We start from the raw sequence: 18,679 nt of genomic DNA, 5'->3' as shown, positions 1-18,679 counted from the left end.
CAGAATAGGCTCTAACACACCAGATTTGCCATTTCATTCTTTTCATCCTAAAGCCAAGCACCCTGCAAAGGCGCTTAGGAGGCAGGTCTTCTCCTGCAGGGAACCCCACTAATGAATGCAGGAGGTGTCCCCTGAGAGTATTGCCCCTGAAGATAGAAAGCACCCCGGAGAAGGTGGCTGAGGTGGACATGCTGGCGTGATGCAGCTTGTTTCAGCCCTACAGAATACCAGGCACCCAGGAGGAGGCAGGAAAGCGAGTCCCCCGTGGGCCGGCGGCTCCAGGTCTCCCGCAGGCCCTCCCCTTCCTCAGTGCAGCGTTGTGTTGTTGGTGTGTGAGTCACTCAGCCATGTCAGCCCTTCGTGATCCCACGGACTGTAGCCCACCAGGCTCCTCTGTCCATGGGATTTTCCAGGCAAGAATACTGGAGTGGGTTGCCACTTCCTCCTCCAGGGGATCTTCGGGACCCAGAGATCAAACCCACGGCTCCTGTGTCTCCTGCATTGGCAGGCAAGTTCTTTACCCACTGAGCCCCTGCGGAAGCGGCAGGGATATGCTGTGCTGTGAAGTGGAGGCTCACAGCATTTGCACTTCTCACAATATAGCACCTTTGGCCTCACGTGGAAAAAATTTTAAATTACATTGGTGGTTGAGAATAAAGATTTTTCACCTTTTCTTTTTTTAAAGTGTTGACAGACGCTTTTAAAATGGAACCTCCTACCCCAGGCTGCCTTCGTGAATCACACCAAGCAGTATTGTGCATCCGTTTGTTCAGGGATTAAGCCTGAATAACGATACAGGAAAAATCAGTGGGATGACAAAAAATATGACAGCTCCCCATCTCCTGTCAGTCATCTCAGGAGAGAATGCAGCCCACTTGTTCAGATATGTGAAAATCACTTCAGAAGAGTTTTCCTCATGTAACAAATTATCCTGGAAGGATATCAAGGCTCCATAGTTTTTTATGTCAATGCATTAAGTGAAGGCCTCAAAGAAATGTCAGTGACACCCTATGAAAATTCCTACATCTGCCAGCAGTTTTGGTGCCTTCGCGGCAGTGATAAAAATCACTTTGTTCCCTGGTTTGGAGCCGCGGGAAAAATCAAACCATTGTGGAGATTACTTAAAATTCCACTGTGCCTGCCCCATTTGCCCAAAGAATGTTAAGAATTTGCAGCTGTTGCTCCCACGAAAGGTTTCTAACTGGAGCAGCGGCTGCTGTTTCACACACAGCTGTGGTTAATTTGAGCTGAAGATGTTGTAATTGCCTTTGTGTCAAGATTTATTAAATAACATTTGAGAGGAACAAAAATTATAATAGTCATATTAGGAGAATGCTGAAGGAAGAAAATAATTGAAATGTAGCATTTTTGCCCTGTAAGCCAAGGCTGAAAATATCTTTTTCCACATGACTGGCTTCCAGCCATCCTCAAGAAAGAGTCTGTAGGTAAATCCAGCTACAGAAGCCCTCGTGGCTGCTGCCAGAGCCTAGCCCTTTGTTTCCCTCCCTCCTTTTATGGAAGCACTTCTGCCCAGAGTGGCCCTCCCATGTTCCCACTCTCCATTCCTGTTATCGCAGGAGACAGGGGTCATGGTGCTTGGAGCAAACATAGCATCAGCTGGCAATCAGCCTCTCCTGCTAAGTGGTCTGCATTATTTTTGCGAGCCTCTGTAATTGCTGTTTTCCTGGTACATCTCGGCCACCATGGCAATACAGCGAGCGCTCTGAACCCTTCCCGTTTGGTCGAGAGCAGCTCTACAAATGAGCAGAAGTCAAAGCGTGGACGTTGCCTGGATTCGCTGCCAAGGCAAAAGAGCGGGAGTGAGAGGCGCTTCCACTAATGAGGGACCACAAGTGCTGCCCCTCAAGAGGTTTGTTGCCAGTTGTTCCGAGAAAGGAGTTTTGAAGGTGAAGAGAGGCCAGACAGGAAGATTACAAGACAAGTTGTAAGTGCTCACTACCATGCTAAAACCTCAATCATGTTTTACATTTTGGTGTTACATATTTCCTTTTAACTGGGAAATCCTCCAAGCATTAAGAAGCACCTATGGCAACCCACTCCAGTATTCTTGCCTGGAGAATCCCCTGGACAGAGGAGCCTGGCGGGCTACAGCCCCCGGGATCGCAAAGAGTCGGACACGACTGAGCGACTTCACTCACTTCACCATGGCCAGGTACTGTGTAGATGCTGTGGGGCAGAAGGTCTAGTGGGAGACCTAGACCAAGTGTGAGACAGGCCAAGGGCACCCAAGTGGGGGTTACATCACTCACCCCAGGAGAGGCGACGTGGACAGCTGATTCCTGCTGGAAGGGGGAAACATTGGATCCAGACCCACGGGATGAAGAGAATCTTGATAGAGTGGAAAGTGGAAGCCATCCAGGCTGAGGATGGGACGAGCAAAAGCACATTGGAAAACTATATCTTGATGCCTATGGTTCCATTGATGCAATTCTCTCACAATGACAAAATTATATACAGATTTAGTGGTTGCCAGAGGTTAAGGATGTGTGTGTAGAGAGAAGTGGGTGTGGTTATAAAAGGATAGCATAAGGGACTCCGGCACTGACAGGAATGTTTTACTTCTGTATTACATCAGTGCTAATATTCTGGTTGTGATATTGTGATGTGATGTAGTTGTACAAAATGTCACCACTAGGGAAAATGGTAAAGGATTCATGGGATCTCTCTATATTACTCTTACAAATGTGAATCTGCAAATTATCTCACAGTTAGAAAAGCGGTTTTTTTTTTAAGTATGTCTTGATGAAAGGACAGTCTGTGGTTGGACAGGACAATGTTGGGTGAGGATAAGAAATGTAGAAAAAAGTTGGAGAGGCTGAATGGAACTAGCTCCTAGAAGCTACAAATGCCACTCTAAGGAGTTGGAGAAAGGGAAGCCACAGAATGCTCTGCAGCTGGGAAGTGGCATGCTTTTCAGGCAAATCATCCTGCTCGTGGGTCTGCTGGACCCCAAAGCCTCACCCTTTGCCCCACACAGAGGCAGGATGCCTTCTGTACACTAAGAGCGTGAGGACCTGAAACGTGGCAGGTAAACCTGGGCACAGCAGACAAAAAAGGAGGGAACACCTCTGAGAGCCAGAGTTCAGGCTTCAAATCCTAGACTTGCTACTTACTTACTCATGCCACCTAAGGCAGTCAACTTCTTTGTGACTCTACTTCCCCATCTGTAAAATGGGAATAATACCAATGTCTGCCTCTCTTAAGATTATTTAAAATTAATACACATAAAGTACTTAGAACAGTGACCAGTACAGTAAGCACTTGGCAAAAGTTAGCTATTAATATTTTTTAAGGCGTAAAATCTTGCAACTTAGCAACTAGTTGAACTTGGTGGGGGAGACAACGAAAGAATCAGGATGTAATGTTCACCAAAGGAATATGGGAGATCATGAGTATTAGTAGCTAGAAAACAATAGAAAAATTCATGCTGAGGGACATTCTGTAAAATAACTATGTATAATCTTCCAAAGTGTCAGTGAAATACAGAGGAAATGGCCCATATGGAAGAAGACCAGAAAGACATGACAACTAAAGGCAGCACATGATTCTGAACTTGATCCATTGGCTCCAGAGGACATTATTGAGATGACTGGGACAATTCCATTGACATGTGAATAAGGTCCAAAGATGCAGTTATGTAGGAGGATGTGCTTGGCTCCTGGTCTGGAGGAAATGATGTTAAAGTGTTCTGTAACGATGAGGCATCAGGTTGGCAGCTGATTCTCAAATGTTTCAGACAGTTCTTTGTACTCATAACTCTTCTGTAACTTTATGATTATTTAAAAATGAAAACGATTTTTTTCTTTTTAAATCTTCTTTAAATTTCTAATTGAAGGATAATTATAATATTGTATTGGCTTCTGCCACATATCAACATGGATCAGCCATAGAAATACATAGGTCCACCCCCTCTTGAACCTCCCTCCCATCTTCCTCCCCATCCCTCCCTTCTGGATTGTCACAAAGCCCCTGTTCCTGAGTCATACAGCCAATTCTCACGGCTATCTATTTTCTGTATGTTAGTGTATGTGTTTCCATGCTACACTCTCCATTCATTCCACCCTCTCCTTTTCAGCACCCGCCATGTCCATAAGTCTGTTCTCTATGTCTTTGTCTCCATTGCTGCCCTGCACATAGGTTCATCAGTACCATCTTTCTAGATTCCATATATATGCATTAATATATGACATTTGTGAAAACAATTTTTTATTGAAGTAGAGTTGATACACGTTGTGCTAGTTTCAAGCGTACAGCACAGTGATTCAGTTTTGCATATATATTTGTCTATTCTTTTTCAGATTTTTTTCCCTATTAGGTTATTATAAAAAATTGAGTAGAGGTCTTTGTGCTATACACTAGGTCCCTGTTGGTTATCTACTTTATTTATACTAGTGTGTGTATGTTTATCCCAAACTCCCAACTTATCCCCCTCACCTTGCCTCTTTGGTAACCATAAATTTGAAAACAACTGATTTTAAAAGTAGTGACTAACAAAACCACAAACTAAAGGCTTGTTTAGGTGCAACACCCTAATTCCCAAAGTTAGTCACAGTGGGTCTTAATTGTTTCTGTGACAGGATTTATCCAAACTGCTGTACTCTTCATTTGATGTAGCAAAATGCTATTAATCTAAATATTTGTAAATAAAGCACCTGTCTCTAGATTAAATTAAAATTGCTTGCATTATTTTCTGAATTACAAAAACAAAAAGTAACAGCTAGCATTTGTTGAGTGGTCACCATATATCAGGCGCCGTGGTCCCTGCATTGCTCATGAGCAGATTCAGGGCCCCAGGAAACTTATCTGCCGAGCGTGTCCTCCAAATTGGGACTGTGGACCCTCTCCTGCGCCCTCTGCACTTCTCCCCACTAGACCACCTGTAGTGACCGCTGTTGTTTGTCTGTAACACCCTCTGCCCTCCATGGACACAATCTTTGAGGGCAAGGCCTGTGTCCCGTTCGCCACTGTATCCATGGCTCCCAGCACGCCCCCAGTAGATCAGCAGGGCTCAGTCCACGCTGGTGGATCAAGCATAGAAGCCTGCTCACTGTCTGACTACAACCCCGAACAGGGCACCAGATTCGGGATGGATGTCTGACCCATGACTTCTTTTCTAGGTGGCCCAGGCTCTGGCAAAGGCACACAGTGTGGAAAGCTGGTGGAAAAATATGGATTTACACATCTCTCGACTGGCGAGCTCCTGCGGAAGGAGCTGTCATCAGAATCTGAAAGAAGCAAGTTGATCAGAGGCATCATGGAACGTGGAGAGCTGGTGCCCTCAGTAAGCAACAGCTGCCTTCTCTGGCCGGGGAGAGATCTGGAAGTGTTGCCATTAATCTAAGCTTCAGAAACAAAGAAACTCAAAAAGGACAGTGCTGTATTTTGTTTCTTTTAACAGTCCAGAGGCAGGCAGGAGGTCCCCAGCAGAGGCTCATCTGCCAGACCAAGCTGCCCACGCCCCGGTTCCTTCTGTCTTGTTGCTCTGCCAGTTCCTTGAATTAACCTATTTCATACTTTTTCCTGAAATTGGTCCCTGCTTCCCTGGTGGCTCAGATGGTAAAGCGTCTGCCTGCAATGTGAGAGACCCGGGTTCGATCCCTGGGTCAGGAAGATCCCCTGGAGAAGGATATGGCAACCCACTCCAGTACTCCTGCCTGGAAGATTCCATGGATGGAAGAGCCTGGTAGGCTACAGTCCATGGGGTCACAAAGAGTCGGACATGACTGAGCGACCTCACTTTAGAGTTAAAAGCTTCAAAGCAGAAATGATCTTGGTGCAGCAGAGCCTAGAATTAGTTGTTGTTCTTTAGTTGCTAGGCCGTGTCCAACTCTTTTCGACCTCATGGACTGCAGCATGCCAGGTTTCCCTGTCCTTCACCATCTCCTGGAGCTTGCTCAAACTCATGTCCATTGAGTTGATGATGCCATCCAACCATCTCATCCTCTGTTGCCCCCTTCTCCTCCTGCCCTCAATCTTTCCCAGCATCAAGGTCTTTTCCAATGAGTTGGCTCTTCCAATAAGGTGGCCAAAGTATTGGAGCTTCAGCTTCAGCGTCAGTCCTTGCAGTGAGTATTCAGGATTGATTTCCTTTAGGATTGACTGATTTGATCTCTTTGCAGTCCAAAGGACTCTTAGAACCCTCTGAAAAACAGAAAATAATGTCTTGGTCTCATTCTGAGAGGTATAATGGCATTAACATGAAATTTGTTATCTTCCTTGGGTAGCCAAAGAATATCCCTTTTATTTATCTTTTGTTTTGTTTTGTTTTCAAGTCACTATCCATATCTGAGAGGCTGGATGCCACGGGTATCATAAAACATTCATCCCTTCCAGACTAACTCTCACACTAGGCTCTGTAGTCAGGGCATGGACAGTGCAGCCCCTATTAGCTAAGAGAGCTTCTCGCTTCCTCTTTAACCAGCTACAGTCTGTTTCCCACCTGGAAGCCAGAATGGTCCTCATAAAGGAAACAGACCACTGCTGTTGTCTCTTTTCTTTTCTTTTTAAAGTTTTGGAGATTTATATATTAATCTGTTTATTTATTTATATTGGCTACACTGGGTCTTCGTTGCTTTTTGAGGACTTTCTCTAGTTTCAGCAAGTAGGGGCTACTCTTTGTTGCAGTGCTTGCGTTTCTCATCGCGGTGGCTTCTCTTGTTGTGGAGCACAGCCTCTAGGCACGCAAGCTTCAGTAGTTGCCGCCTGTGGCCTCAGTAGTGGTGGCTCAAAGGCCCTTGAGCACACGGGCTTCAATAGTTGTGGCACACAGGCTTAGCTGCTCCAAGGCAAGTGGAATCTTCCTGGACCAGGGATCGAACCTATGTCCCCTGCATTGGCCGGCAGATTCCTACCCACTCTACCACCAAGGAAGTCCTGTAGTTGCCTCTTAACAGGCCTCCTTCTGCCCACTCTTTTTCTCCTACAGTTTACTCTTTTCATAGCAGCCAGAGTGATTTCTTAGAAACATTTATCCCCCTTCCCAGAACCTTCCAACAGCTCCTCCCCACATTTTGAAGGAAATCCAGAGACTTTCCCATGGCTCTGGATTCCAGCTTGCTCTCCAGTGCTCTTTTCCAAGACTCTCACATTTCCTCTCACCCACCCCAACCCCTCCATTCTTCCTTTCACAGACCAGACTTCTCCTGCCTCTGGGCCCTTACATTGTCTATTTCTTCAACCTGAGTGCCCTTCTTTCACATATGCATATAGCTTGCTCCTTTACTTCATCCAGATCTCTCCTTAAATATCACAGTCTATCAAAGAGGCCTGCATACCCCATCTAAAAATAGCACCTCAAACAATCTGCTTCTTCTGATCTGCTTTAATTTTGTTCCTAGTAGTTCTCTCTAACTGATCATTTTTATATATTTACTTGTTCATCTAGTATCTATTTTTCACTAAAATATAAACTTCATGAGGGTTTAATTCATTATTATCTAGGGATAGATTCTGAGTGCGCTTTGTGGTAGTTGTATTCCCCAGCCCCTGCTGAAAGTCAGAGGTAGCCAGGGACCCAGAGAGCACAAGGAATTCCCCCCATTTGGGCAGCTGGTAGCTTCCTTGTTTTCTATAAGCACAAGTTAATCAAAATTTTTAACAAAGTGATATTGCTAGAAAATGCTACTTCATGTCTATTGAAAGTCTACTCAAGTCAATGCATGTCATGTCAAATTTTACAAAATATTTACTGGGAAAAAAATCAACACTGAAGTACATTTTATACCATGTTTTGTCTAGTTTTAAACTGCCATTGGGCCCAATTCAAGGAGTGCTACTGCTTGAAATAGAGTACCATATTTCACCTAATTTAAGATACCATTATTTTTAGGCAACCCCCCAAAACTTTAACCATTAAAATTTACCAGTAAGAAAAACCATCAACAGACTTTGACCCAGTACTGATTGTAAAATACCTACCAGTTCCATAGACATTAAAATTGGGTAGTGGGGGACTGAGATTTATAGTTGATGAAATACAGGATATTGCCATCCACTGTTAATTTAACTAGTACATTTCTCCCCCTTGCCATGATGGGGATGGCTGGGAGACCTTTGGTAACTCCAGAGTGCTGCTCTGTGGAAGAGTCTGGGTCCTGACTGCTCTCCCTCTGCTCCAGGGCATCATTCTGGAGCTCCTGAAGGAGGCCATGGTGGCCAGCCTCAGCAACACCAAGGGCTTCCTGATTGACGGCTATCCTCGGGAAGTGAAGCAAGGAGAAGAGTTTGGACGTAGGGTGAGTGTTGCTATGGGGATCATCCCAGAAGACAAATAGGGGATATCGTGGAAGCTGAGGGAATAAATTCAAAGTCTGTCAATTCTGTTCAATAAAACTTTCTATTACAAATGGCAGAAATTCAGCAAAAAATGTTGGGGGGGGGGCGTGGAGGGTGGGAATGCTGTGGTGGATTTATTGTTCAAGTAACTAAAACCTCCAAGGGTAGTTCACACTTTAATGGATTCATGTATTCAAATTTGTTCGTCAGTCATCTGACTTTGTCCATTTCTTGGATTTTCTTTATTTGCATTGGCCTCATTTTCTTCCTGTTAGAGACATATTCTATCATCCAAGTGACTTCACAAAAAAGTGTTTCTCTTCTCCAGTGGGTCCAGCAAAAAAAAAAAAAAGAACCCAGGGTTTTGTTTCATTATCCTGAATTATCAGGTCCTGGGCCCATCACTGTACTAATCACTGTGGATTATCCAGGGATATCCTGGTTCAGCCTGGAGGACCAGGGCAAAGATGGGAGAAAAGGAGGGAAAATGGGTACCACACCTGAACTACACAGACTGAGAAAGGGAAGGGAATTACCTGAAGACAAATAGGATGCTCTTAGAAGAAGGCGGGGAGAACAGATGCTGGACAGGCAAAATCAGATATATGCCCAAGGCCCACCCCCTTCACTGGGAGGCCACTCACAGGAGAATAGCAGTACGTAAAAAAATATTGCTCCTATCATTTATAAAATCTACTCTGGGCCGAGTCCTGTGCCACATGCTTCACATACATTATCTCTAATTTGTCCCTCTTGTGCAAACAAGAGGGAAACAACTGTCCCTGATTATTAAACAAAGACTCCAGAGCCTATAAGAATTAATATTTGTATAGAGGTCTCTTTAGACTACTTTTAAAATATCTTATTATATACTTTCATTTGATACATTTTTAATAACCTTTTAGATAAAGGGGGTATTTCTTCATGGTAAAGGTGACGAATTAAGCCCAGAGAGGTTAAGTGACTTGCCCACAGTCACACAGCTAGTAAGCGTCCACTCACTGGTAAGTAACAACTACTGGTAAGACTAAGGTTTGGGGGGCCCATCTCTATCTATCTCTAACTGCAGCGTTGATTGAGAGGAATTGTACCTTTGTGTCTCCTGGGGGTTACTGTAACCTCCTTTTGAGCCTCTGATTTAATTTCCTTAGATGGCATCTAAATAATTAAAGGACAATTGCTAACCCTCCCTTGCATTTCCTACTTGCAATCAGAATCAGAGAAAAACTTTCCTGTCCTAGTTGGCAAGTATGGCCCTAACCCCCAGGGCTGGCTTTCTTCCTCTCAGCTCACGAGCCTTTATCAAGATAGGAGTGAGCAGGGAGAAGTGGATTTGTGTGCAAAGCCTGGGACTGTGGCAGCTCCAGGTAGTTCATTAGAATTCACACACCAGAGTTCTAATGAGCTTTTTCCCACCAATCAAACTACTTTAAGAGCTCAGACTTTGATATAATTAACCACTTTTTCACAAAATGATGTTAGGAGAATCGTTTTAGGTTTTTTTGGTAGCTCAGATGGTAAAGAATCTGCCTGCAATGCAGGAGACCCAGATTCAATCCCTGTGTCAGGAAGATCCCCTGGAGAAGGTCATGGCAACCCACTCCAGTATTCTTGCCTGGAGAATTCCATGGACAGAGGAGCCTGGTGGGCTACAGTCCATGGGGTTGCAAAGAGTTGGTCACAGCTGAGTGACTAACTTTATTTTAATTTTTTTTACAAAATGGAATTGGGAGGATTCTTCTAGTTTTTTTAAATCACAATAATATTTTACCATGTTCTGTATATTTATAGAACATCAAATTTACCATCTTAACTAATGTTAAGTGTCTAGTTCAGACATGTGAAGTGTATTTGTACTGTTGTGCAACCAATCTCTAGAACTTTTACCATCTTGCAAAACTGAAGCTCTACACTCTTTGAATAACAGCTCCCCACTTCCCTGTCCTCTCAGTCCCTGGAAACCACTGTTCACTCTCTGTCTTTATGAAATTACTACTACTCTATGTACCTCACATGCATGGAATCTGACACATTTGTCCTTCTGTCACTGGCTTATTTTTCACTTAGCATAATGTCCTCAAGTTTCATTCCTGTTGTAGCATATGTTAAATTTTCCTTCCCTGTTAAGGATGAATAATATTTTGTTTATCCATTCATTCATTGATGGCTACTTGGGTTACTTCCACTTTGGGGCTGTTGTAATTAATACTGCTATGAACGTGGGTGTACAAATAGCTCTTCAAGACTCTGCTTTCAACTCTTTGGGGTATATACACAGAAGTGAAATTGCTGGATCATATGCTAATTCTATTTTTAATTTTTTGAGGAATCAATACCTACACATACACACTGTCAGCCATAGTGGCTGCACCATTTTGCATTCCCGCGAACAATGCACAAGAGTTTCAGTTTCTCCACATCCTCACCAACACAGATTGTCTGTTTTTTCCACAGATACCATCCTCATGGGTGTCATTGTAGTTTTGGTTTACATTTTCCTAATGATTAATGAAGTTGAGCCTCTTTTCACGTGCTCATTGGCCGTTTATATTAATATGTCTTCTTTGAAGAATGTCTAGTTAAGTCTTTTTCCTATTTTTTAACCGGGTTGTTTGGGTTTTGTTGTTGAGTTGATGGTTGCCTTTTCACTCTGTTGATTGTGTCCTTTAATGCACAGAAGTTAATAATTTTTATATAAACCAATTTATCTATTTTTGCTTTTGTCTCCTGTGCTTTTGGTGCCGTGTCCAAGAAATTCTTGCCAAATCCAGTATTGTGAAGATTTTCCCCTATGTTTTCTTCTAAGAATTTTGTAGCTGTCACTCTTATATTTAGCACTTTAATCCATTTTGACCTAATTTTGGTATATGGTATAACATAAGGGTCCAACTCCATTCTTTGAATGTAGATAAACAATTGTCCCAACACCATTGCTTGAAAAGACTTTTTTCACCAGTGAATGGTCTTGGTACCCTTGTCAAAAATCATTTGACCATTTACAAGAGAGTTTATTTCTGAGCTCTCTATTATATTCAATTAATCTAAATTACTGACTTTATGCCAGTACCACACTATTTTAATTACTGTGGCTTTGTAATAAGGTTTTAAATCAAGAAGTGTGAGCCCTCCAACTTTGTTCTTTTTCAAGATTGCTTTGGCTATTTAGGGTCCCTTGAGATTCCACAAGAATTTTAGGGCAAAATTATCTCTATTTCTGTAAAAAAAAAACAATAACAAAAAACGAGACTTTGGAACTTTGATAGAGATTGTGTTAAACCTGTAGATCACTTTGGCAGTATTGACATCTTAACAATATTAAGTCTTCTGTGGACTGTCTTACATTTTTGTTTGTTCTGATCTAGCCAGCATCTAGGGTGTGAACAACTCTCCTGGGAATACTCTCTGAATAACTGAGGAATAAAGGCATCTTTCCTGCACCACTTCAGAATTAGGGCCTGTGTAAATCCAAGGGGTGAGGAGAAATCCAGAAAAGAGGAAGGTGTGATTGGACCCATGAGGGGCTCCCTGCTGAGTGGGGATTGGCCGTTCTGTAAACATTAAAACACAGGGGAGCAAAACCTTAAAAGGGGGGAGGGGGAGATGAGTGCTAAAGGCCACCCATTGGCAATGTTGACTGAGGTTCAGGCTTCAAGGTGGCTGCACCCCACCAGGACATTTCACACCTGACCTTGCCTGTGAACTTAAGGTCCAAAAGTCCTAGCAGGGTCTTTAGGAGGGTCAGGACAGGTCATGAACTTGCTTGGAAGTGCTGGGGAAAATATCCTTTTCAATATCTTCTTTTTAATAGCTCTCAGTGGTAGTAGAATTTTCTTCTGAAACCCCCAAATGGCCAAGTTTGATCAATAAGACATAGGGTAAAAATAAGCATCTTTTTTGTCAACTACTGTATGCAAACAACAAAATTATGTCCTTTATTCTCCCTTCTTTTCTTACTTTATTCTCCTAACTTTTCTAACTGGTAAGTAAGAACTCAAATCATCCATACAGTCTTCCTGATATAAAGCAAAATGTCCTTCCCCACTGTGGGCCCCCTTCAGACAGGTTTTAGAAAGTGTCAGAGAAGAGACACTGACACTCCTAACTAGAACTTAGGAGTTAGAAAGAGTCATCAATGTGATAAGTGGGTAGTTTCAATCAATGCTAAAATTCATGTAGCCATTGCTAAAATACACAAGTGCCCTGACCGACGACCTTCAAGTGAGATGTCTATGAAGACAGTCTTTCACATTCTGCCAGCACGAATTCACCAAGATCAAGCATGATCTTGATTTGTCCCTGGGTACAGCAATTTAGACGATTCTAATATCAATTCAGCTCATGTGAAGAGGACACATGCAGCCCTCCAAAACAAACACCTGCTTTAAACCTGACCAGATGAACAAAGATGCAGATGCTACAAACACAGAACGAGCCGCTGTTGATTCACTTATGCCCTGAAGGGACCCCATCATTTGGACAGCACCCTCCAAATTACTAGCAAGCAACTCATTTGAAATTTGGCAAAGACAAATACAGATGTACAATTTCACCCCAGAGATTCAGAGTAGTCAGCCTGGTTGGGAGCACAGTGCATGTTCCTTGTGTACCTGTCAGGCCTGCGACTCTGTTTGAAGCCCTTTCAGGCCTATGGATGGTTTCCCAACTCACAAACGTCTCAGCAGCCCCTCTATATCCCAGAGACTGACGTGCCCAATGCTTGGGACCATCTGTTGCTGAAAAAAATCCAGTTTAGTTAGTCAGCCTGATGCTTTGGATTCCTGTAGATTATTGCTCTGAGAGGCAGGTCCTTTGAGGATCTGCTTGGCTTACCTACATGACACCACTAAAGGCTAAATGCTAACTCATGTCCATATCTTAGGGCTAGGTCTGTATGTGATTCCTCTTTTACCACCCTATCTTCTGTTCCCAAGCCTGGTTTTACCCCCACTGAGTTAAATATCTGTGCCTTTAGTATCCAACAAAGCATAAGGGAAGGTTGTCTCTGTGTGTGTGTGTGTGTGTGTGTGTGTGTGCGCGCGCGCGCGTGCATGTGTGTGAAAGAGAAAGAGAGATAACATAAAGGAGGAGTTGGGGTTTCTAACCACCATCCCCATCTCTCACCACATTTGTGAACTCCTGGTTATAGTGACTTCATGTTCACAGACCTGTATTCAGAGCCTGGCTTCATGTGTCCATGACAAGTCATTTAACTATACATATAGTTCAATTTCCTCCTCTATAAAACATAGATTGAAAATAGCTGGGCTTCCCTGCTGGCTCAGTAGTAAAGAATCTGCCTGCCAATGCAGGAGACGCAGGTTTGATCTGTGGTCTGGGGAGATCCACTGCCATGAAGCAATGAAGCCCCTGCACCCTGGCTATCGAGCCTGTGCTCTAGAGCCCAGAGCTGCAACTACTGACGCCCATGAGCTCTAGAGCTTGCACTCAGAAACGAGAGAAACCCCTGCAATGAGAAGCCCGTGCACCGAAACTAGAGAGGAGCCTCCACTCACCACAACTAGAGAAAAGCCTGCGCAACCATAAAAACCCAGATCAGTCAAAAATAAATAAATAAATTATTTTTTAAAAAAGAAAATAAATACCTCCAACCATTACAAAAAAAAAGAAATCTTGCCATTTGCAACAACATAGATACATCTAGAGGATTATTATGCTAAAAAAGTCAGACAGAAAAAGAAAAATACTATATGATATCACCTTATGTGTGGAAAAAAAAAATGAAACAAAAATAAACTCATAGATACAGAGAACCAATGGGAGGTTTCCAGAAGGTAAGGAGGGAGGGAATGGGCAAAATAAGCAATAGGTGAAGATTAGATAAACCTCCAGCTATATAATAAATAAGTCACATGAATGTAATATTCAGCATAGAGAATATGGTCAGTAATATTATAACAACTTTGTATGAGGACAGATGGTAACCATTGTGGTGATCACTTCATAATGTACATGAACATTAAATCACCATGCAGTACACCTGAAACTTAACATAATATTGTATGTCAACTATAGTTTAATTAAAAACGGGAAAATAGCTTCAGTGCTTGCTGGGAAGATTGGATGAAATCCTTGAAATATGCCTTACATATGTATATGTCTGTATATGGTGTTCAATAAATTGTTACCATTTTTTTCCAAAATTATATGCATTTTTTCTGACTAGAGAAATAGAAATTATATAGATATGAGACAATACAGGAAAATGTAAAACAAAGACTAACTAACCACCCAGAAATAACCTGTTGTCTTTCTTCCTGTCTTGGTTCTACCTATTTTCATGCAGTTAAAGTCATACAGAATACATAGCTATCTAAATAATAGCTGTTATTTTTTGAGCACTTAAAATGTGCCAGGAACTGAACTATATGCTTTGCCTATATCATTATATTAATCTTTACAATTATGTTCAATAGATATTATTATCCCCACTTTATAGATTATTATCATCTCAAGGAGAGTGTGTACTCAGCCTGACTCCCTATAGGGAGAACAAAACGCTTTCCTATATTAACTCAACATTTACTCTACAGCAGCCAAACTAAACACATATTAGCAGAAGTAAAATGCACGGGTTAGCTCTTTCCTTTCCCTCCCAGGAGGTTCTTAGCTAAAATTCTGCACTTAGCCTGACTACAAAGATGAGTTTCCTGGATGTGTGGATAATGATAGTATATCCCTCTGCCTCACTGCTCTTAACTGTCTCATGACACTTTTCAGCTATAGAGTCAGTGATTCTGTTTACATATGCTTAGTCGCTTAGTCGTGTCCAACTCTTAGAGACCCCGTGGACTGTAGCCCGCCAGGCTCCTCTGTCCATGGGATTTCCCAGGCAAGAAAACAGGAGTGAGTTGCCATTTCCTGCTCCAGGGTATCTTCCTGACCCAGAGATCAAACCCCAGGTCTCCCGCATTGCAGGTGGATTCTTTACCATCTGAGTCACCAGGGAAGCCCTGAAAGTGAACGCGTTAGTCGCTCAGTCGTGTCCAACTCTTTGCAACCCCATGGACTGTAGCTCGTCAGATCCCTCTGTCCAAGGGATTCTCCAGGAAGGAATACTGGAGTAGGTTGCTATTCCCTGGCAGAGAAGGGAGGGTAAATGCCTCTTCCTGCTCCACCTGCTGAATTTATCATCACAAGTCAGCTGACATCCTCATCCTGGTGGGCTGCTCTCAGTCAGGGTGAGTGCTGATCCCCATTAGAGCCCCAGAGATAGCACGAGCAAGTTTGCAAAATAAAACAAAATGGCCTCTGATACCGTCCACTTCTTTTCCCGCCCCACCTCCTCTCCCGGCTCCATTCAGCCCACCAGGCATCTGGCCTGAGTCCCATTCTGAAGTCTCTGGCACCCTCCACTAGGGTGAAGTCACCAAGCTTTGGAGTTACACACAGCAGACTCAAAACTGTCACTAACTAGTCCTCAGTGATCTTGGGCAAGTTGACCTACGTGGGCCTCCATTTCCTCCCCTGTTAGCGAGATGGCACAATATGTCAGCTGCTGAAATATTCTTACACATCTCAATGCTTTTTCAAGGGCATGTGTGCTCTAATAAGCATCTCCTGAATACCCAAAGACCATAAAGAACGTCATGCTGCTGGGGCAGAATTCCAGGGAGTCAGCAGGGGAGTGGGCACTAGGGACGTGGAGTTATCCATGTCTCTATGGTTCATCCAGACAAGGACTGAGTTCTCTGCCCTCCCACCCGTAGGACGTTAGAGGCTAACCATGGTCCAAAGAAAAAGAGGCAGAGTTACTCCAAGGAACTTTCTAAAGGAATATACCAAAGCATTTTGAAAAATAATTAAGTGGTGTTTCATTCAAATCTTTCAAAAACTTTCAGGCATTAAAAGCATCAGTGGAAGAAATGAGCTCTGAAACCATGAAAGGACATTGAGGAAACTTAAATGCACATTACTAAATGAAAGAAGCCAGCCTGAAAAGGCTGTATACTCTATGAGTTCGACAATGTGATATTCTGGGAAAGGCACTTCTATAGAACAGTAAAATCATCAGTAGTTGCAGGGTTAGGGAGGAGAGAGAGGGAAGAATTAAATAGAAAGAGCCCAGAAGATTTTTAGAAGGGTGGAATTATTACATATCATTACTATAATGATGAATCATGACATTACTCAGTTGTCAAAACCCATAGAATACACAACACAAAGAATGAACCTTAGTGTCAACTATGGATTTTAGTTAACATTTCAGTATTGTTTCATTGGGACGTCCCTCCTGCCATTGCAGGAGGTGTAGAAGACACAGGTTCAATCCCTGGGTCCAAAAGATCCCCTGGAGGAGTTTGAGTAGGCTCTGGGAGTTGTTGAAGGACAGGAAAGCCTGGCGTGCTACAATCCATGGGGTTGCAAAGAGTCAGACATGACTGAGCGGCTGAACTGAACTGAACTGAACTTCAAGACATAATAGGGAAACCAGGGATGGGGAGAGATATATGGTAACTCTCTGTATTATCTGCTCAATTTTCACATAAACCTAAAACTTCTAGGGCTTCCCTGATAGCTCAGTTGGTAAAGAATACGCCTGCAATGTAGGAGACCCCAGTTCAATTCCTGGGTCAGGAAGATCCCCTGGAGAAGGGAAAGGCTACCCACTCCAGTATCCTGGTGTGGAGAATTCCATGGACTGTATATTCATGGGGTTGCAAAAAGTCAGACACAACTGAGCGACTTTCACTTCACTTAAAACTTCTAAAACTTAAAATCTATACAGGCCATTTTCAAATAGAATTATTGCTTGATAGCTTTTTATGTAAGAAGAGAGTGCTGACTCCAGGAGAGACAGGTCAGGTCTAACCCCAGACTTGGCAGGAGGAAATGGCTTGGTGGAGCAGCTTCTCAAGGTCTTATTTTGTGAAGAATCACCTGGGGAATCTTCTTAAAATGCAGACTCAGCACGTCAGGAGTGGTGCCTGAGCCTCTGCATTTCTAACAAGCTCCCAGATGAAGCCTGAGCTGCTTGTCCACGACCCAAACTTTCTGGGTGGAATCAACTTCTCTGTCCTGCACTTCTTTACGGTCAGATCCTGCTCAGACACACATAATCTCTGTTTGTACCTAAATGACTCCCAGAATTGTCTTTCGTGTCCCCACCAGTGGCCCGAAAACCCCCACAATAAGAAAAATAGCCTAGTCTCCAAACACAACCCTAGCCAGAAACTGTTCCAGAAGCCAAACTCTGTAGCTAAACTCTAGCCTGCCTCTCAAGCTTGCCCTCTGCTGGTGGACACAGGTCATTGTCTTCTAAACTTTGACCCAGCTTTCATACTGCTCAAATGCTCTATTTTTTTCTTCCAATTAATAAAGTCAGAAAAATTAGATGACGTGTTCCTGAGGTTTCTTTCACCCTTTTAGATTTTGGAGAACTTTTCTACTCTGTTCCTTAAAGTACTTCCTTCAGAGTGGGTAGATAAATCATGGAACAACACAGAAGACTTATGACTGTGTGTTGTCCTAAAGTACTCCCCTACCCTGACTTTGTTCCCATCCCTCCCAGGCTTTCCATGGTGGAGCAGTAAGACTTCATTTACACTGCAAGATCAGAAGGGAGCAACAGTTTTTTTGATCCAGAGTTGGGAATGGTAGTGGAGACAAGGTCGGTGTCTTCCAGAGGCATCAGAAGCAAAAGAAGACTTTAAGGGAAGGATGAGGAGATGGGGAGAGTCATGCTATTGATCATATCACTATCATTCATTCAGGAACAAATTTATTTATTACCTACTGGATAAGGCTGGATATACCCATGCCTCAGTCATTCTGCACACCCCCTCTGCACCCCTCCCCGCCCCGCCTCCAGGCCCTACCCCTTGTCCCTGTGGGCTGCTTCCAGCTACTGTCCTTGTGCAGTCAGCCTCTTAGAATCGTGGTAGAGCTCAGCGCTTCACTTTCCTGTCTATCCATTTCTTCCTTGGCCTTGGGGCCAGGAGCTGAGCATTCCTAACCCCTGAACACAGAGATTGTAGCTCTTATGGGAAATAAGCATAATGCATGCTAAGTCGCTCAGTTGTGTCTGACTCTTTTGCAACCCTGCCAGGCTCCTCTGTTCATGGGATTTTCTCCGCAAGAATACTGAAGTGGGTAGCTATTTCCTCTGCCAGGGAGTCTTCCCAACTGAGGAATCAAATCCACTTCTCCTGTGTCTCCTATACTAGCGGGCAGATTCTTGACCACTGAGCCACTTGGGACTCCAATAAGCATAGTAGCTGATGCCTACGGTTTGCTCTATCTTAAGCAATCTGCTTACATTGCTGCGGCCGTTTAGTCACTGAGTCATGTCAAACTCTTTGAGACCCCATGGACTGTAACGTGCCAGGCTCTTCTGTGCATGGAGTTCTCCTGGCAAGAATACTGG

The 18,679-nt window shown here is 43.3% G+C and overlaps 1 protein-coding gene across 3 annotated transcripts in view; it reads left to right on the top strand.

Annotated features, from left to right (window-relative positions):
* The window catches only part of AK5 (adenylate kinase 5), a 259,777-nt gene that overhangs the window by 220,292 nt on the left and 20,806 nt on the right, over nt 1-18,679 (top strand). For all 3 annotated transcript variants that reach the window (XM_043878033.1, XM_043878032.1, XM_043878031.1), the window contains 2 exons: nt 5,139-5,302; nt 8,139-8,255. In XM_043878033.1, the coding sequence (XP_043733968.1) occupies nt 5,139-5,302; nt 8,139-8,255 (281 nt within the window). The remainder of the gene's footprint in view (nt 1-5,138; nt 5,303-8,138; nt 8,256-18,679) is intronic.

This window comes from Cervus elaphus, chromosome 20 (genome assembly GCF_910594005.1).
Source record: "Cervus elaphus chromosome 20, mCerEla1.1, whole genome shotgun sequence".
In the NCBI taxonomy this organism is placed as follows: domain Eukaryota; kingdom Metazoa; phylum Chordata; class Mammalia; order Artiodactyla; family Cervidae; genus Cervus; species Cervus elaphus.
This window is presented reverse-complemented; position numbering and strand designations above follow the sequence as displayed.